The 19,759-nt window shown below is 35.5% G+C and overlaps 6 protein-coding genes across 7 annotated transcripts; 1 reads left to right on the forward strand and 5 right to left on the reverse strand.

Moving 5' to 3' along the window:
* Positions 1-135: 135 nt before the first annotated feature.
* Positions 136-8,423, reverse strand: LOC145905372 (RNA cytosine-C(5)-methyltransferase NSUN2-like). Of its 2 annotated transcripts, none has more exons than XM_082992556.1 (19): positions 8,301-8,423; positions 8,185-8,235; positions 7,909-7,962; positions 7,410-7,504; positions 7,066-7,170; positions 6,822-6,927; positions 6,678-6,749; positions 6,239-6,323; positions 5,902-6,038; positions 5,348-5,481; positions 4,653-4,816; positions 4,164-4,326; positions 3,828-3,959; positions 3,253-3,354; positions 2,758-2,893; positions 1,913-1,996; positions 1,357-1,495; positions 888-927; positions 136-477 (listed from the first exon to the last, which is right to left on the reverse strand). In XM_082992556.1, the coding sequence occupies exons 2-19, from the start codon at positions 8,233-8,235 to the stop codon at positions 192-194; spliced, it is 2,085 nt and encodes a 694-aa protein (XP_082848682.1). In that variant the 5' UTR covers positions 8,301-8,423; the 3' UTR covers positions 136-191. The 2 variants fall into 2 exon arrangements, with proteins under 2 accessions (XP_082848682.1, XP_082848683.1); XM_082992557.1 differs by having other exon boundaries at positions 8,307-8,418.
* Positions 8,424-8,482: 59 nt separating this feature from the next.
* On the reverse strand, positions 8,483-10,036 carry LOC145905378 (di-N-acetylchitobiase-like). Its single transcript, XM_082992564.1, has one exon. The coding sequence runs from the start codon at positions 10,011-10,013 to the stop codon at positions 8,907-8,909; it is 1,107 nt and encodes a 368-aa protein (XP_082848690.1). The 5' UTR covers positions 10,014-10,036; the 3' UTR covers positions 8,483-8,906.
* Positions 10,037-10,379: 343 nt separating this feature from the next.
* On the reverse strand, positions 10,380-11,505 carry LOC145906976 (di-N-acetylchitobiase-like). The gene has a single exon (XM_082994423.1). The coding sequence runs from the start codon at positions 11,503-11,505 to the stop codon at positions 10,393-10,395; it is 1,113 nt and encodes a 370-aa protein (XP_082850549.1). The 3' UTR covers positions 10,380-10,392.
* A 37-nt stretch (positions 11,506-11,542) lies between these two features.
* On the reverse strand, positions 11,543-12,532 carry LOC145905402 (uncharacterized protein C14orf119-like). Its single transcript, XM_082992592.1, has 2 exons — positions 12,398-12,532; positions 11,543-12,161 (listed from the first exon to the last, which is right to left on the reverse strand). Exons 1-2 carry the CDS (start codon positions 12,527-12,529, stop codon positions 11,952-11,954), a joined length of 342 nt encoding a protein of 113 aa, XP_082848718.1. The 5' UTR covers positions 12,530-12,532; the 3' UTR covers positions 11,543-11,951.
* Positions 12,533-12,593: 61 nt separating this feature from the next.
* LOC145905386 (zinc transporter ZIP11-like) lies at positions 12,594-14,533 on the reverse strand. The gene has a single exon (XM_082992574.1). It carries the CDS (start codon positions 14,507-14,509, stop codon positions 13,541-13,543), a length of 969 nt encoding a protein of 322 aa, XP_082848700.1. The 5' UTR covers positions 14,510-14,533; the 3' UTR covers positions 12,594-13,540.
* Positions 14,534-17,567: 3,034 nt separating this feature from the next.
* Positions 17,568-19,644, forward strand: LOC145905384 (uncharacterized). Its single transcript, XM_082992572.1, has one exon. The coding sequence runs from the start codon at positions 18,035-18,037 to the stop codon at positions 19,022-19,024; it is 990 nt and encodes a 329-aa protein (XP_082848698.1). The 5' UTR covers positions 17,568-18,034; the 3' UTR covers positions 19,025-19,644.
* Positions 19,645-19,759: the final 115 nt, after the last annotated feature.

Raw genomic sequence — 19,759 nt, forward strand, 5'->3', positions numbered from 1 at the left:
ATTGTAAACTAACATAACACAATAGCAACTCAGAACAAACCGATCAATACTTGTTAGTGCTCAACAGATGGATAACTTGGTGTTATTTTACAATCGTTTGGATGAAGGTTAAAAGTAAAAGCCCGTCTTGGTGGCAGTGGTGTTTATTTCAGTAAAACAAAACATCAAAATGCACCATTTCAAACAAGACTTCACGCAGTCGATTCAGTTTCCAAAACATCATCATTTTGAATACGTCCAACATCCTCTACCGCTTCAGATATTTTGCCTTTTTCTTCGTTTTCTTCATCATTTTCTCGTTGTTCGCTCGCCTCTGCCCTCGTGCGGCGATTACTTTTATTTGGAAGCAAGTATTCTGGAACCTCTTCGCCAACCATGTGTAGGAAGTGCATGCGTTCGTTTCTACACATATACAACCTGGCGGACCGACCTCCCTTCCAACCGCACATGAGAAGATCGCACGAAACTGCAGCATCACTGTGACACACAAGATTTGTCAAATAGTGAGGCTGCAACTTTGTCAGAATACAGTTGAAAACGCATTTACAAGTATGGAACACTGATAACGGATTTACTCCGAATTCTGAAAATACAGGGACTTGCCTATATTTCAAATAACAATAAAACTTTTATTGCATAAAAACGTTTCGGTAATAGCTTGTCATTATGAGTTTAATAAATGGATTGTTTAGTCTAGTTCCACAGTTATATAGAGCTGAGTTGATTGAATGACGTCACAGACCGTGGATAATGCTCGCGTGGGTGGTGACGTCATGTACGTCATTTAAATACATAAAACGCGTCAATGTTTTTGGCAGTATGGGTCAATCTCTTTATTTTAAGTATATACAGGTAGTTTCGATTCCCTCCCCCAAAAAAATACTCACGGGCTCAATGGGACGTATTTGAACATCAGACTTCCAGGATCTGAAATAGTAAACATAGTAGATAACAAGAGCGGAAAGCATTGAAATAGTTAAAAATTGTGCTTGTCGCAGTGTCGTGCATTAGAACACAAAATATTGGGCACTATTCCCAAGGAAATCTGTACCTTTTTTCCAACATAACTGCTGTCCCGCATTTAAATCGTTCAGTGTTTTAATTCAGTGTAATTTACACCAAAACTGTTTGAATAAATCATTTGGATCTTTGTTCAGGTTTGACTATTATGCAACCTAATTTTACATCTTACGAATTACAATTTCTGTCCGTACATTGTTAACTATATATCAACAGGTTCACTAAATAGTTTCATGTTACTTCTTGTAACATTAAGTGAACGGGTAGGTTTTATCCGGATTACACGTTCACCAGCAGTAAAAACTTCTAAACCACACAATTTGTTGTTGGGCGTACCGAGTTTCTGAAGTCGATCTTGAAGTTCTTCAGTTAGTTGTTCAAACTTGGGTTGTTCTTCTGATAAAAGCGCCTTCGCGTCTTCTATTGTTATTTCCACGAGTCGATCGTGCATAAATTGTTCCATACACTCACTACCCTGCAACAACAGAAACATTGTTTTTTGTAAATTTAATAGTGAAAGTCGAAGCTGATACGCTAAACATTATAAGCAAAGGTTTCGAATACTTCTGTGCTCAACATTAGTTCTGTGAACTCACTTCGAAACATTTGCTTATAATGATGAGCATATTAGCATTGGCTTTTCTATTTCGTTTACCAAAGAATTTCGTACCTAATGCATAGTTTCATTTGTTAATGTTGATTGTACACCAAACGGGGTGACGTCACAAAAAGTAAAAAAAAAGTTTTGAATTTAGAGCAAGACTTCACGTTTGGATAAAAATGTTTCAAAAGCTGTGCTCAGATAAAATCACGTAAAAATATTCCACATACAAGAATAATGTGTGCAAAAAAACTATAGAAAACACACGAAATGAATTAAGGAAAAACTTACATCGTGTACAAGTCTGAACGCACACTTAAGTCCAGCCTGAGTGTTGGCAGCTCGACTCAAAACTCTCACTCCAGTGTTTATCAACTGAAAAAAAAATGGCAAGAAATAAAAAAAAAACACTAACAAAAAAGATAATGGAATCGTGTTTCAAGGTTACGTTGCTGGTTATAGAGATAAATTTTCCAGGATACTCAAGTAAACTTGCAACACCCCATAGAACAGTGCGTCGCGACGGATTATGCGGAAACTTTTTATACAGTGTTTACCATAGGCGCCTAGTTTTCATTTTTCCAGGGGGGGGATATATTATGACGTCACAATGTGTTACTATGACGTCATCAAGTATCGAAAAACTGTGTATGAATTTCAATGCATGAGGCGTATTAACCAAAAGGGCGACGTTAACGATGAACACACGAGGTCGGTCTACGACACAACCAATAAGTACCAGTTGGCATATCATACTGCGAGACTGACGTTGCAACAACCGATGTTAGTTACGCAAGCGAAACTAGGTCAACATGTTTTGTATGCGTTGTGTTTTTAGGTCTTTTTTTCTTAGAACGTTACGAATGCGACGAGTTACATGGTGCGGACAGACGCGCGTAATAGTCACTCGTTGTTTTTTTTGGAAAACCTGGGGGGGCGCCGCCCCCCCTGCCCGCCCCGGACTGGGCGCCTATGGTGTTTACAACACCGTAATTACTCCGTGTTGACTTTTCTCTGGCGAAAGTCGAGCGAAACTTCAAAATCCACACTAAGTTTTCAAAAACAAACGCTATATACGCCGTCAGTTTGAGGAGTTGAAGCATTCCTTTGACAAATATCATTAAACATAAAAGCACCTTCAACGTATCCTCATTATTAACCACAATATTCCGTACTATCTCCGACACAAAGTAGACGTGACGTTTTTTGCCAGTTTTTGTTCGACACATGAGTTGGTTGGATGGAAAGTCGTCACCCAGTCCGTAGAACGATCTAATAAACATGTTTACGTTTGCTTTACTATCTACAAATATGCATAGTTTTGAAAGTCCCTATAAGTTGTAACGCAAAGAAATGAGCGATAATTTTTGGACGAAATAATTTCCTTTTTTATTTCACTGGTTTCGGCAAAACTGGGGCAAATTTAACTGAAACATTTTAATTTCAATGCCTTCATAATGTGTACTGAATACAATACATTTAAATACAAAACCTGTTTAAATGAACTTTAATTATGATGCCTACTTTTTAAATCTGTTACTATGTCTTTATCGACCATAGAGCCAACAGAAGAGACTGACAACACAATGTTTTACATACAATAACACAATGATGAAATTCATATATCTCACTTTACTTCATCAGTAATGTTTTGTTCGTCTTCACCAAAAAATACGAACGGATCTTCTTTGAAGCCCGGACCCCATCGCTTCTTCTTCTTAGCTGGTGGAGGCCTGTTGACATAAAAACACATACTTTATATTTAAATGTTGTAAATAGGGGAAACTTGTTATCATAGTTGCAATGATAATCATCTATTTTGTTTTCCTAGAAATAATGCAGCAACATAGCAGAATCATGATTTTTATTTGCAATACATTTTGTTTGTAGATTAGTTGTAGAGAAATAAACAGTTGCATATTAAACAGTTGCATATTGACAGGTTTTACACATTGAACATTAGCTGTAGAGTTTATCGCTCTTGTCAAACCAAACAGGACCACTGTTTCGACTTAATAGGCCTTGTTAGTGCAGCTTAGATGCAATCTTACCAACTATATTAAAGGATGTGACTTACCTTTTGTATTATTCTATTTTTTGCAAAAAAAAGATTCAGCACATTCAAAAACATTAACAAAATAACAATGATTAAAAAGCAAGCACAACAAATATCCTGCAAGCATTTTTACATCAACACTCTGCTTACTTTGGTGAACCAGTTTGACCGTTTGCTTCTTTACTTTTTGTTTTTTCGTGTTGCCATGGAAGGTTGGATTTTTTGCGCAGGACAGCGACAAAAAATCCCCCTGTGTCTTGATGATGGGGCAACAACCTCATACTGAGCAACAAATAGGAGATAAATTTCCCGAATATAAATTTTGCACCTCAATATTAAACAAAAACATTATTACCGACATTATGAGCATTTTTATCTCAACTAAAATGTACAAATAATGTTGATTATTCAGTTGCACAGAGACATAAAATATGACGTAATGGCAATGAATTCAAACCAATGTAGATAAAATATTAATATTCTCACCATCTTTCCAGATGCATTTCTTTAACTTCCTCCGGATCCTCAGGAGGAAACATGGTCTTTGTGATATTCTTCACATTATCAGGAAGTTCTTCATGTTTTTCAAACCAATTCTGAGCTCGATCCATAACTCTCCACGATGTCGTGCCTGGACTAACTTTCAGACCTGGTAGCAACAAATATATTGCTAAAATCTTAAGAAAATTGTAAAATATTATAAAGCCTTTCCTTTGCTGTACAAAGAGGAATTGATTCAAATCGAACAGGCATAAATAACATGTGGTTCCAAGTGAAAAAAGTATATTTCATGTGCTGACAGAGCTACATATTTTAAAGCATTTAAAGACAAGGCTGGTACCAAGTAATCTTGATAGTTAATGTCCAACTCTTTGTTTGAATTGTTTTTCCAAAATCATGCCAGGCTATGATGGGAATGTTCAAATATATTTGTTTATCAGAACCAAATGAAAAATATCGAAATAAAATGTAAACCTGGCAGTTCCGCATTGATTAGTTCTACAGCACCAGCACATTTATGCAGTGCAGACGCTACAACAGCTTCATCCTCAATAGGATTCAGAGAACATGTTGAGTAGACCAGCTGACCACCAGTGGCAAGCAACTCAAGACCACGAATAAGTATACGAAGTTGAATTCTGCAAAACAACAATGTGTTATAAATGTTATATTTTAAAAATTTAAACTTACATTTAATTGTGGCAGATGGACAGAGCAAAAAATGCCTGACAGCAACAGCAACATAATATCAATGTTCTAATTAAAAAAAAATATATTGAATGCAAGATTGGAACCCTTTGTTGTGTTGTTAGTTGACTTAACTGAAAGCCGACATTCCAAATGCAAGTTAAACCTCAATTGATTGACTGAGTAAATAAACGACTTGCTTAGTAGCTGTAGAGGAATCTAGCCCTCGGTTAGGCATTGTTTTATTATAATAAATAAACATAGAAACAACCGGAGTTAATCCTCTGTATTGGGAAGTTAATTGCATTTTTATCATCCTCAAGAATATTGTAAGCACATACTGAAAGCTAAACACCAGATATACCAATGTCGGAAATATTTTTTTTCCCACACAGAACTTAACTGATTAAGACTTTTCAAAAAAATTTTTACAGGAAGCTAGGGAAGAAATTTCTTAAAATAACAATTGATGGAAATCTTACCCGTGCAAATAAATACAGTTTGCAATATTCCACTTGACCCAAACATCAGTGTTTTTTCGCAAAGTTCCGTCACCAGAACATGGGACGTCGCATAAAACTCGGTCGTAACGAAGAACTTCCTCCCCACCCTCCGACTTTAATAAAAATATTTGTCCTGCAAAACTGTGTTTCTTGCTATATTGTTTCTACTACATGCACAAAACTACATGCCATACACAAAAATGTAATTGTGCAGATAAAATAACCATAAAGCATGCCTGTAGCCAAATGTATTCTAATACAAATGAAAGCTGTACTTGACATTACAAATTGTGCCTTGTTTTTTTCACAAATTAATAATTAATGTTGTAAGTGAAAAGTATGGATCTTCACCACCTTGATCTAAATTTATCTATTTTTACATTATTTTGATAAGCTGCAGACAGGACAAGTGCAACTTTAAAATGCTTAATTCACTACTAAACATTATTGGCTCAAGAGCTTATAAAATTTTTCAACCGTTGATAATATTTACTGTTTGGTTGAATACTTTGTTTCCTTTCACAAAAACTTACATTTTTTAAATAAATATCTGGAAATGTTGCAGCGTCATGATTTACAATAATTGAAGATGGTGAATTGAGTCGATTGATTTGATGGACGAGCATGTAACACCTCTTGTTGTCCTTGTCATTAGCAACACACAAACCATCTACGACAAAAATGAATATCAAAATAAAGTTCATAATTTTAAATAATTGAAAAGTATAATTTGATGATCATTAGGTTTACAGGCTTCGCAGCCCAGGCCTTGCAGCCTACCTATCCACTTTTTATATTTAGATGAAGATTTAAGGAAAAGATATTACTATCACAGCCACAATGCTTTTTAGTGTTAATCTGTGCTGTCACCTGGAATGGGTTTTGTGTCATCTTGATGTAAAAGTTCAACAATTTGAGCAGTTTTTGAACCGGGAGCAGCACACATATCCAAAACCTGCAATATAATCATATACTGGTATCAAACTGGTAATTAAGTCTTAAATAATATGATTGCAGTCATGGTAAACTAGGTTATTAACTGATCTATTTAATCTTCATTGACAGATTTCTGTATTGCTTATCATTGCATACAAACGTCAACCAAAATATAACATTGATAGAAAAATATGCCCCCCCAAAAAATGGTCAGTGGAACCAACATTTTTTGGTAGTTAGCAGGAAACTCAGTGGTTTGGGTAAAATTAAATTTGTTGCTATCACACTTTGTTGATGTGGCTGAATTTAAAGACGTTGCAACATTATTTGACAGGATATCCAGCATTATTTTAAAAAAATACAGAAAATTCACCTTGTGATGAGGTTTTACATCCAGTAGAAGGGGCGGAATCATGCTTACTGCTTCCTGTCTGCTTATGTGACCCTATACAAACACAAAAATGAAAGTTTGGCGCATAACATCAGTAACTTAAAAACAACATGTATTTAAACTCACACTCTCCGTTTCAGCAATTAAAAATTGATGGAATTTCTGTAGTTGTGGATTTTTTCTTATCTGGGTTCGATTTAAATCAGTTTGCCATGCAAGTTGCTCGGGGTACCTAAAAACAGCGGAGTTTTAAAAATAAAGCAACCAATATTTATTTGGTTAAAAATCTCAATTTTTTGAATGGTTTCTGGTGGTGAAAAACTTATTTGTTGGAAAAAATTCATGGTATATATATTTTACCAAAACTCACCATGGCAAGGCCACAGGTGTCTTTATAACTTCATCTTTTATTGTAAGAGCAGCCATTTCCTCAAAGTGTGTTTGTTTCATATTTTTTAACAGTTGCTTGGCATGTCTGGCAAGATAATTACAGTTAGCCCAGCAATTTAACCTAGTGCTTAACAGTTACTTTTTTAGTTTATTTACCTGAAATGCATATACACCTATTTCCAAATATAGTATTTATAATAGCAAATCAAAACGGAATGTGAAGTTGTTAATATCTACTGACTGTGTCTTTTAACTACAGTTAGCATCAAGTTTAAATGACTTCAATATTTAAACAATAAAGCATCCTGTAAACATGATACATACTTCTTGTATCCTGTAATTCTGAACACAGCTGGTAGGGGTTTCTGCATAGATTCAATAAACTGATCCAGTTGACAAACATCAAAACATGCTTGCTCCTACAAACAACAAGATTTCTTGTTGAGGACAGTGTATTAACACTTAACAGTGGCAATATTTACGAAAATGTATACCGGATATGCAAGCTACAAACTGATGACGGAGGCAGTCATGTTCGCAACATTTCTACATAATGTATAGCAGAATATATTGGCTTTATAGTTTAAAAAACAAAACTGATAATTTAAAGTTGAGAAATTTTTTTTTCATATCTACCAATATTCTGGTTGATAATAATAAAAACAGCCATGTTAAATTTCAGTTTCCGTAGCATTGATCACAATACAACAAAATTGTTTAACCTTTGTTCGGACCGGTAATTTTGAAACCAATTTGAACCAAATCTAACTATCATCAATCTTAATGCAAACATCCAAAATAATGTAATTCCCAATCAAAATACCTTGTAATAGTTTTTGTAATTGGCATTTTCCCGCACAATGTCTTTATAATGGCCCTGGAATAAACATGCAATTAACAAACATGTTTAAAAATGAAATATTTATTTCCAAAAATTAACAAAATTACATAACATTCTTAACTTTGATAACGAGATTAGTGAAAATGTTTAACACAAAAATGCTGGCAAAAATTACAATAAAAGAAAAACTATTTTAAATGGATTCAGTGATTTCCTTTGCAAACATGCTTTAATATAACTAAGTAGATATTTTCTTACCCTATCTTTCCTTTCTCCTTTCAGTTGAAATTTTTTCCTGTGCCTTCCCATCTAAACACATACAAAAATAAACAACAATATTATAAATAAATCCTTTACACTCTGACAAAACTTACCCTCACATTCGAGATTAGGAAATGTTGAAATATATTCCTAAACACGATGATTGTTTTTTCCCAAACAATTCAAGTACTTGAGATGTTCTTTTCAACATACAATTGTCTACCATTTCCTAATATGGAAAGATAAAAATTAGAGAATGGAAGTATCGTTATTAATAACTGCAATAAGAGGCAATGCATGTTTTGCATAATCACATATAATGGAAAAATACAATATTTATAATATCCAGCAAAAAATCATCCAAAAAAATCCATTAATCATGACCCTGTATATAGCTTGTAAATGCATGAAAACACATTGAAAATGACAATAAATACTATATAATATATATGTAAATGTTTCAGTATAAATTTAATTGCACAGGAGACTAAACAGTGAAACACAATCATATGAATTTTCATAATTATGTAAATAAATAACATTTTTTTTGGTTGACGTCAAAAAATTAGGTTTTTATGTTGGAAACTTGTCATAATTAAATTTACAACCTTTTGATTAAAAAAAACAATATTCTGACAGTATTATAATTTTAAACTTAGGAAAAAATTTGCAGTCAAAGAATGTGAGGTACATATAATCGAACATCCTGCAAAAATTGATCACAGCATTTGTAAATATGCAACTAGTTGGTTCCACATGGCTGTGGTTTGTTGCACAACAGCAGGATCTGTTGACACATAATCCAAACTATCGGCAGTCCACATACCTAAACCCCGAAGACCAAGTTTTCTGGCCAACTGGTATTTAATGGTCAAACTTTCAACATTGTCGAACCACAGTTGGTGGAAAACTTCACTTTCTTTCATGGTAAAAAATGGTGATGCTGTGTTGATGTCCCATTTCAAACCACCTATGTTTTGCGGAAACAATTTCATGATATCTTTGAAGTTTCGTTGTGAATTTGGACTTCCGGCAATTACACAAAGATTGTCTCCAGTTCTGTTCAGAAACCACTTACAGGTGTAATCGTAACCATACCAAGGAATAGCCATGACCAGTAAGTTTGGGTCAATGGACAGGTTGGTGATATACAAATCATAAGATTCAATGAGTAGATTAATTGGACTGTTTGCACTTGCAACCAATACATCAATTGTTGCATCATAATCCATTACAATCATGTAATCTGTGCATTTTGAAAGTGAGACATAGTCATAACAATAGCCATCGAAGCAACCAACCAAATAAGGTGTGTAGGGGATGTCGAACGTCACCAAGTAAGATGGGTTGATTGCTTTAAGGGCAATGTTAGACTCATTTGTTAAGTCTGTGATTCCTTGTTTTACATCCACAGTAAAGGCAGCACCTTCAATGTCAATGTTAATACCATCCAAACTGTAATTTTGTACTAGCGTAACCCAACTTTTTGTTATTTGTTGACGATAGGTTTTGTTTGACAGTTTTATAAAATCGTATACACCAACGCCCACAAGTCTAGTGACTCTGGCTTGTTTAGAATGAGCAAAACAGTAAAGTTCCTGACAGTCTGCTGTATTCAGATCACACAGGGCAACAACATTGGTAATCTCCGTCCAATTCCATGCCTTCCACCCTGGGGCACCACCGAAAGCAACCAGTTCTTTTTTGTACTGCTTAGTTATTGGTTTGCAAAGATCAGCATTTGAACATGGGCACTTCACAAATCCAAAAGCAGTTTCAAACAACAGAATAGTACAAAACATAAAAAGCACTACTTTCTGATCCATGGCTGTAGTTCCAGTCTATAATGACAGATAAATTTTAAAAGTTTTCGTGAAAAAGAACAACTATTCTACAATAATAAACTGCAAATAAATTTTTGCTCACAGTAACACTTGATTATTAAACAGCAATGTCCATAAACAACAAATTTGCATAAAATTTACAAGTCGACAGAAATTTGGCATAAACATGGTTTAGATTTGATAACCACCAGGGATTAGAAGTTGGGCAGTTTTAGCAAGATAATCTGATGATATTAATTATACCTAATCATTGCAATAATAAAAGAAATACATATTTAAAGTAATTCCAATTAATTTAACTTTTAGATCAGTGCCCAAACATGCGGCTAAATCTAAAACAGTTAAGAAAACACACTTGTCTTTAATTATTCCAAAAGTAATTTCTTTGCAACAAGAAAACATAATCTGTTAAAGCATCCCACATAGATACGGTTTGTTTTTTTACAACTGGATCAGTCCATGTGTAATTCAAATGGTCAGCAGTCCACATACCCAACCCGTGCAAACCCAACTTAACTGCAAGTTGGTATTTAATGCTTAGACTTTCCACATTATCAAATCGCAACTGATGGTAAACACCATTTTGTTTAATGGTGAAATAGGGAGATTCTGCTTGTCGGTCCCACTTAAGGCCACCTATGTTTTGTTTAAAAAGTTCCATCATGTTCATAAACCCCCTTTGGATGTGACTTTGTACAACACACAAGTTGTCACCGGTGCTGTTAAAGAAATACGAACAAGTGAAATCATAACCATACCATGGTAATGCCATGACCAGGTGATTGGCATTTATAGACAGTTTATTGATGTAACTGTCGTATGCTTGTGGAAGGAGACTGTATGGGCTATTGGAACTAGCAATAGCACCACCAGCTAGCATGTCATAGTCCATTAGGATCATATAATCTGTGCATCTCGCAAGTGAAACGTAATCAAAGCATGAATTATCAACACACCATGAAGCAACTGGATTGTACGGAATATCCCATGTTACAGAATAGGATGGATTGAGTGACTTCAGAGCGACGTAAGTCTCATTTGTCAAGTCTGTAATTGCCTGTTTTACTTCCCTTGCATGTGTAGATCCTTCAATGTCAATGTTGACTCCATCAAGATCATAATTTTGCACCCATGCCAACCAACTTTTAAGAACTTGATGGCGAAAAGTCGTGTTTTTGAGTTTAACGAAGTCATTGACACCAACACTGACTAACTTGGTGACCCTCACATTTTTAGAATGAGCATAACAATACAGAGCTTGACAGTCTGGAGTGGCTAAATCACACAAAGTAACAAGATTGGTTATTGCCGTCCAATTCCACTTCTTCCATTCTGAATTGCCACCAAAAGTAACAAGCTCTTTATCATATGTTTTGGTAACTGGCTTGCAGAGTTCTTCTGTTGCACAAGGACAGTTCCCAAAAGCAGAAGCAGCCAGAATCACAACCAACCATATTAAAACTAAATATTTCATGCTGAAAACAAAATGAATAGGAAGTTATTTGTTTTAATAACACATTCAAAAGAAAAGTACAAGAAAAAACAGCGGATGAGCAAAATAGGAGTCTGTAAATGTCTCAAAAATGGAAAAAAGTCCATTCGATCAGAAAAAATGATAAAACAATGCAATTGAACAAATATAGCCTATGTAGTGCAAAAAGGTGTTTTTTACCCTTACACAAAACAGAACATGTAAAACAATATCGAGTATTCAGTAAATATTTGTAAGTAATAAAGACAAACAAAACCAAATTTAATTGCAATTGATCATTTAAGTGGCGAATAACATTGGAAACTGCATATACATAGATAGATTTATTAAACATTTGATCAAGGATTTAGTTTTTAAGATAAAAAGTCACTTAAAAAATGGTTCTTCTGGCGACAACAATTTTTGTTTCAATATTTTAGAGATTTCTGTCAGGATTGGTTTCCACGTCTTCTCACATTATCATAAAACTGCTCGATGAACACAGGGTCGAAAGACCTCAGTTTTTCTACAAAGTAGTTTCTTTCTGGTATCGACCACTCCTGAAACCACTGAGTGAACAAACGAAGTTGGCATTCGAATATATTTGGAGCTTGATCTCTTACATTCATTCCACTGACGGCATCAAGGAGAAGATCGACCTGGAATAAAAACTTACATTTTCAAGGCAATAAAATTTGGGCAGAAATACAAATCAAACTGAAGCATTCCCAACATTTCTATATTTTAGTTTTTAATTGTTCTTACTTCCAAATTGTTTTTTTTAAGTTTGAAGACATGTATGTACATATTAAGCAAAAGAACATTTGAAAGAAACTTCGCCATGTTAAGTCGGACAATATACAAATATATTTCTATCCAATTGCAATTAACCTACTTGACTTGGAAGTGCCTTGGCTAGCAAATCATTCAAAAATATTCCTCTTTGTCTTACATTCCAGTGTTGAAACCAGTGAATGGTGCAATTAATTTCTCGAAGCGTTGAAAATTCAACCCCTTCATCCCCCATTGTCAGTACACATTTCACCCGTATAATATGTTATTTAGCACTAAGCACCATTTTGTCTGCATCACTACAAGATATAAATAAAATCTAGGGCACTGATAAAGTAATGGGTGCAAGAATAATAGCAAAGGCAACATGATACCGTGTACAATACAATTAAACACTATCAGCTACATTGGAATTCAACCAACAAAAGGAATTGTCACTGGTCAAATTTAAATTGCACATAACCTTAGTTGGCATGAAGAAATTCAACCGCTTGACATCAAACACACAGAAGTAGTAATTTTACAATGGATGTAAATGTCTTATTTTGTTAGAAAGCTATATAGCTACCAAAGCACCATTCAGAAAAACTCTATAAGGACACTGCATTGTACATATAAGTACAACCTATGTATGTACCAGAAATGCAAAATTAAAAAAGTGTAACTCAACAGAATTGTAGATAATTGACTAATTGGTGACAATATTGCAGTGAAATCACATATAATAGAACTCACATATAATAGAACAGCTGCACTAAACAACTTACATTGCAAGTCAAGCATCAACCAATGCTTCATTGCCCCGCAATCCCAAAATGTATTGACAAATGTATGGTTGTAAAAGTTAAATAAATATTGACAGCAAAATGGCCTGATAAAGATGTACTTGATTGCTGCAAATAATTCTATGTCGTGTACATAATAGGTGATTGCACAATGTGTAGCAAATTTGAAGAGAAGCCAATAATGGTTAAGGAGGTAATATTCATAAGTAAAATCATTTACAACAAGGACCCAATGTAACAACATGACATCTGGTGTAATTCATAATTCTGTGAAAACCTTTTTCTTGGTGAAATATTGATGCCTGATACCATTCTTTAGAAGATTACCCAGGCACAAAAATTATGTGAAACAGCGTAATAATGTATAATTTATGAAGAGCTACAAACTCTTTCCTAACAATAATATTACACAACAGCCCGTTCAACTATGATGTGAATGCATCACTGTACCGGACAACACTTTAGCCCAGTCCAACATCCATAGACATCATAACAATAAATCCCACAATGGACATCATAGACGCTAACTTTCCATTGCCACACATCTGAGCTTCTGGTATGATGTCATCATTGACAACATATATCATAGCCCCAGCAGCAAAGGCAAGAGCGTATGGCAGAAGTGGCTCAGCAACACTTACTGCCAGTGCACCCAGGATTCCAGCCATTGGTTCAACCATTCCACTTAGCTGTCCATACCAAAATGATTTCCAAACACTTAAACCAGATCCGCGGAGAGGGAGACTTACAGCAAGGCCCTCAGGAAAGTTCTGAAGTCCAATACCAATAGCCAGGTTTCTCGCATTTTCAAATGTGGCCAGCCTTGATTTTCCCACTGCACCGAAGCCAACTCCAACTGCCAGACCTTCTGGAATGTTGTGAATGGTGATGGCAATGATAAGCAACAGAATACGTTTCCATGACAACACTTTGTTCTTTTGTTCGCTGTTTTCTTGTTGAGTTGTTGCATTTGCATAGCCATTGGCCTCTCGATCTTTAGTACCATGTCGTTTTTTCAATGACCCACCACTTTCCACCTCTATGTCATCGCCAGGAACAATAAAACTTTCTTCTTCCAATTTTGGGTTTTCCCCCAATGCAACAACCACATTGTTTGGCGTTCCAAGCTGCTGTAAAACGATGTCAGCAAAATACACAAAAGCTGCTCCAAGGCAAAATCCAAATGCAACTGGTAGGTATGTATGATTTCCATAGATTCCACTTGACTCAGCCATATCAAATGCGGGGGCTAGAAGTGACCAGTATGATGCTGCCAGCATGACACCAGAAGCAAAACCTAAACTACCATCAAGGACTTTTCTCTGTCCAGAATGGAAAATAAAAACTAGCGCTGATCCTGCCGCAGTGACACCCCAAGTAAAAAGTGTCCCAAGGGCAGCTTGTTGAACTGGACCTAACCCCCTTATCATTATTTTAAAATTTCAGCACAACCAATCACTGAAAAGCAAAATCTGGTTCAATAGTTGCATGTAGAGAAGTACCCCACAGAATTACATTTCTATTTATGCGCATATTGAAAGTAACCAGCTAAAATTTCACAATAAAACCTTAGTGGAACTTTTTCAGTAAAATGCTGGCTCTACTGACATGGGCTGCAAAATGTTTACACTTTAGAATGACTTGTACCCTCAAAAACGTGGCAAAACACCAGTATGAATGCGAACCCGTTTAAATAATAACAAAAGCAAAGCAGTAGGCTATAATGTTACGAAAAGTGTAAAGGCGTAAACCGCCTGTGGTTCGTTCTCAATCTGTGCTTGGTTTCTTTAGAGTTTCCAATACAATGGCATTGCGTAACATTTTGAACAAAAAAAATAGTTTTTAGGAAAAATAAAGCAAATAATACGTTAGGTCACACTTTTGTGATCCTGATAACCATATAACCAGAAAACGGAACCACCCACGTAAACATAAACAAATCCACCTGGCCACATGTCGCCTGGTCAGTGCTATTGTCATTGTGGCAGATTCCAAAAAAATCGTAATATCCGTTCTACATCAATAAACACCATTTCACAAAGATGTTTTACATACACATTCAAGCAACTCCTGGATTTTTTGTAACAATAGGGCATATCAAATAGAAAAAAAGTATCCAGCAGGACAATTTTAAATATTAACCACGAATAATTCCCAAGTACTGCATCAGAATGACTTCAAACGCATGCCTTTCAACGGCTTTTGCTTAGGGGTGACTTCATATTCGAGCAAGTCTCAAACTACTTTTCGGAACGATCAATTATTTGAAACTCTCTGTATCTGTCAAGAATTCATTGCTGCTTGTCGTTAAAGTAATTAAAATAGGTAGATGTCCTACGTATATTATCAAAATGACTTCAAACGTAGCGGTTTAAGGGGTTTTACTCGGACATTTCATTGGCGTTGTTGCAAAGCGGATTAAAAAAGCGTCAAAATTTCAAAGGATGTTGTGGAGAATCGCATCAAAATAAATTTCGCCATTTATCATTTGCGTTCGTCAACAACACTACTTATCTACACACCAATGAAAAGGAGCAACATTGGGCAATTTGGTTCCGGAAAGTAGTTTGGGACTTGCTCGAATGTAAAGATGACCCCAATAACAAATAGCGTGCTAAGGCCAGTGTTTAAAGTCATTCTGACAGAATACCTAGGTTCTCTACCGATTTTTATTACTGTCACGCTAAATAGCACTAAATTCTTGAAAGATACAGAGAGTTTCAAAATATTATTAGTTCCGGAAAGTGGTTTGAGACTTACTCGAATGTGACGTCACCCCCGAAGCAAAAAAGCGTGGAAATGCTGGCGTTTAAAGTCATTCTAATGTAGTACTTGGGACTTGTGCGCATAGTTAGTAATTTAAAATATCTTCCCAGGTGTTTTTTTTTCAATAGACGTATCCGGTTGTGATATAAACCAGGAGTTGCTTGAATGTAAACATCTTTTTGAAATGATGTTACATGATATGTGACGGTTTTGGCAATTTTTATTTGCAGTCTGACAATAGTGCCTTTTACTTTCAATCATCCGACATACGTGAAAAAAACAAACGAATGTTAAGTTTGATTGACTGATTTTCAATATTATGCTATTTTATTTAATTTATTGATTTTCTGTTAACGTATGTTTAAAAGAGATCGATGGTTTGCTTTTTCACAGGTAATTGCCTAACACCAATCATTACTTTTAGTTTTTGAGTTGATTAACCAACGGAATTGCAGTGCAGCCAAAATAGTGGTTTTAAGTGTTTGAAAATATGTAAATATATTCTGGATGTAGTCAAGTGGGTTCAATGCATTTTAGTTTTATTTGAAATAATCTTGCTTTGTTAAAGGAATAACATATTTTTTCTGTGCTACTGTTTTTCGACCTTCCACAAAAACAAGAAAATATCAGAATGTTTTTTGAACTACATGTAGGCCGGCCTACTTAATACTTGCTTGTATACTTTCAACAAGTCTATACATCTCTTGATAAAACTAACGGTTAGATATTGCACCTTGCAACTGGTTTAATTAGGTTATTTAAACCTCCCAGTATTTCACCATCAACGGTCGAAAGACGGGTAGTGCGGACGATACTATCGGGGTGGTCATAGAGAAAACAAGGGAGAAATAAGGAAATCACTAGGCCACATATATTAATGACCATCCGCAATTGATGAAAGAGCAATCACCTTTCAATAAATTTTTCATCACGCAAGTCCAAAATCAGAACGGGTTTTCATAATTGACAATGTTCATAAAAATAATCACAAATCTTTCTTCGAAGTAAGCGACGTATGCAACCATGCAGTAATCATGTGGTTTTGTAAAGAAGGAGTATTTTTTATGGCAAACGGACAAAACTATCTTTGACCGCTTGCGCAAGAATGAGGTAACATATTTGACAGAGAGAAACTGGTTTCTCCGAGGCAGCAGGATAAATTCGATAATACTCTGATCACGGAGCGAATGCAATTTCTTGTCTTGTATCAAGAATATTTTTAAATGTTACGCTGAAGGAAAAAAAAATTTTTTTCAACGGTAACCACAAAAGAAAAATCGTAAAGTATTGTTACTATAAAAAGCATCACCACGTCGCAGTTTCACCTTTGACAATGAATTGTTTATAAATTTCTATCCATTGCGTGAGTAAAAATAGGACAAGTTTGGGCTTGTCCGAGGTGCTGTTCAAACGGGGCTTCCCCCGCCGCGATGGATTGCGCAACACTTGCATGATATCCATTCCGGGCCTATTTACAGTCGAATATCTTAAAAATGCAACATTTTTCTAATTTGTAAATAAATAGATATTAAATGTTTATTTAAAATAATTTCTGTGCAACGAAATTATTTTTATACATAAAAATAAGCGTGAAAATTTTGTTTTTTATTTGGCGGAAGAATACTGCACTCGGGGTGACTTAATAGTTTATAAACTGGAACTTTCCAGATTTGGACCCATGAAATAATATTAATGTGGGTGAACAAAGAGCTGCTGAGGTAGTTTTTGCTTGCTTCAAAACTGGACACGTGTACCTGCACAAAGTACATTAATAGAGTGCGTTGGTTAAAATCGACAGTTTAGTTGTAATCCTGCGTAAAAAGTGCTTTGAGGTGATGCCAAATTTCTCGCCAAAAAATTGAGTCATCGAAGTCATGAGATACCAGTCATGTGTGCGTAGGTGTTATACTGCCATATAAAAACAAAGTTTATTGTCGTCACGCCTTTATTCCGAATAGATTAGTGTTGAAGTGCTTAGACCCATCCAGTATATCTTGATACTTCAAGTTTAAATATTGTGAGTTGAGTTCAAGCAAGATATGTCAACAAGATATTTTATTGTGTTTTAATTCGAGTGCAATAAAAATGCATGTTATTATGTTTCCTCTTAATGCTTCATTATTGTAAATTTGTGTTGTACAGAAAATTAAGAAGTTGTGGGCGCATTTTTAAAATGATGTCAGCCAACAATGGCATCTGACCCAAATTTAAACAGAGGAGGTGCATGCCGTAATCCTATGTCTTTGGAACAACACAACGACTTCACTGATTTATATCAGAATGAAGAGTCATTTGACCTTACACGTTTTGTAAGCGGCAACCTTGAACTGTGCAGCGACGATCTTTTCGAGAACCTTTTCCCACCCAATTCCCCACTGGGCCAAGATCCAAAGAAAGAAGACCCTGTGCTTGATTTTGACGAAGAGCTAAACAGTTGGTACAGTGCTCCACCAAACGATCTGAAATCGAACTGTGAGTCGGCGTGTTCATCAGCTGCGTGCTCTCCTGTTCCGTTTAATTACTACAACACACCACCTGTGACTCCACAGGGTGATAAACTTCGTCCAGTTTCTCCGCATCACCTGCAATTTGACAGTTTAACAACTCCTATGTCTGCCTCAAGGTTTTCGACAATGAGAGGGGAAGAGCCTAAAAACAGTTTTGCCATCCCCAAGCAATGGGGTGATGAATCCAAAAACACATTTGCCACCAACAAATCTGTTGCTGTTCACCCTACAGGCAATCAGCAGTTTCAAAGTGGGCCTGTGATTATCAAGCCTGACCCAGAGGCTATGCAACCTCACCCTTCAAATGCTCTTTTTGTCAAGGAGGAATTGCAGAATTCACCAAAGCCATTTGTGCCTTCGAGCCAATCTAGCAGTGACTTATCAACGAAATCCCTCAAACGATCAAACCCAACTATGAATGGTGGTGGAATCAGCAAAAAGAACAAATCTGTTATGAAAGGAACACTGGAGTATGTGCAGAAACGAGAGAGAAACAATGTGGCAGTTCGCAGAAGTCGCGACAAGGCCAAACAAAAGGCAGTTGAAACACAACATAAAGTCGAAGAATTAACATCTGAAAATTCTCGCTTACACGAGCGAGTCAATGAACTTAGCCATGAATTGACTACATTAAAAAACCTTTTAAAATCACTGCATCAAGTTACTGCGTGAATTTATTTTGTTGTTGATTATTTACAATGTGGACAACATTTGTCTTCTTTTAAGTTCCGTTGGTTGACGCAGAATGTTCCAATTTAAATACTTGTATCTTCGTTTTTATGTTCCATCCTGGTTGACTGCATGTTTGGAAAACAGTTTTATATTTAATGTTTTCTTTTATGTAACCTTTTGACTCTAAATGTTGATTCTTTATATTATGTATAGGCGCCAATATGGCCATAAAAAAAGCAACACAAATTGTGAAAAACTATTTCACTTTGACAATTGTATCATATGAACTTTGTTTTCAGATTTTTGTTATTGTGCTTTTATTCATCTTTTCAAAAAGATGTGTTATTATAGTTAGACTTCTAGTGCCTTTTTGCATGGGTGTTGTGGCTTTTTGCTAATTGTTTGTGAAAGGTATACATAACTGGTGATCTGGTTATAAATGTTTCACAGAAGGATTGCTTTTTTTGTTGCAAGTTTTTTTGCCCCACTTTTGTTAACAGATATGCCATGTGCTGTTTTCTTTTCTTGTTAGATAATTGTTTTAATACTATTTCAAATCTTCTTCTTCGCCTGTAAATGCTGGACAAGTAAAGTAAATTAAAACCTGGTTGGGTGTTTGACTGTTATTTGTGGGAATAATTGGAGAAAATTCGGAGGAAACTAGAGTTCATTAGCAAAAGTGCAAGCTATTCGTGCACAGGCAGTTGAGTCAACAAATACCACCAATAAACCTTT

Source organism: Ascidia mentula, chromosome 6 (genome assembly GCF_947561715.1).
Source record: "Ascidia mentula chromosome 6, kaAscMent1.1, whole genome shotgun sequence".
Taxonomy (NCBI): Eukaryota; Metazoa; Chordata; class Ascidiacea; order Phlebobranchia; family Ascidiidae; genus Ascidia; species Ascidia mentula.

Excerpts from the sequence above, each read along its gene's own strand:
- LOC145905372 (XM_082992556.1), bottom strand. The coding sequence starts at position 8,235 with ATGGGAAGGCACAGGAAAAAATTTCAACTGAAAGGAGAAAGGAAAGAT. Across the intron at positions 6,928-7,065 it reads ACACCTGTGGCCTTGCCATG|GTACCCCGAGCAACTTGCAT; the intron begins GTGAGTTTTGGT and ends CGCTGTTTTTAG. Across the intron at positions 3,355-3,827 it reads GGTCAAACTGGTTCACCAAA|GCCTCCACCAGCTAAGAAGA; the intron begins GTAAGCAGAGTG and ends TTATGTCAACAG.
- LOC145905378 (XM_082992564.1), bottom strand. The coding sequence starts at position 10,013 with ATGGATCAGAAAGTAGTGCTTTTTATGTTTTGTACTATTCTGTTGTTT.
- LOC145906976 (XM_082994423.1), bottom strand. The coding sequence starts at position 11,505 with ATGAAATATTTAGTTTTAATATGGTTGGTTGTGATTCTGGCTGCTTCT.
- LOC145905402 (XM_082992592.1), bottom strand. The coding sequence starts at position 12,529 with ATGGGGGATGAAGGGGTTGAATTTTCAACGCTTCGAGAAATTAATTGC. Across the intron at positions 12,162-12,397 it reads CCAAGGCACTTCCAAGTCAA|GTCGATCTTCTCCTTGATGC; the intron begins GTAGGTTAATTG and ends TTTTTATTCCAG.
- LOC145905386 (XM_082992574.1), bottom strand. The coding sequence starts at position 14,509 with ATGATAAGGGGGTTAGGTCCAGTTCAACAAGCTGCCCTTGGGACACTT.
- LOC145905384 (XM_082992572.1), top strand. The coding sequence starts at position 18,035 with ATGGCATCTGACCCAAATTTAAACAGAGGAGGTGCATGCCGTAATCCT.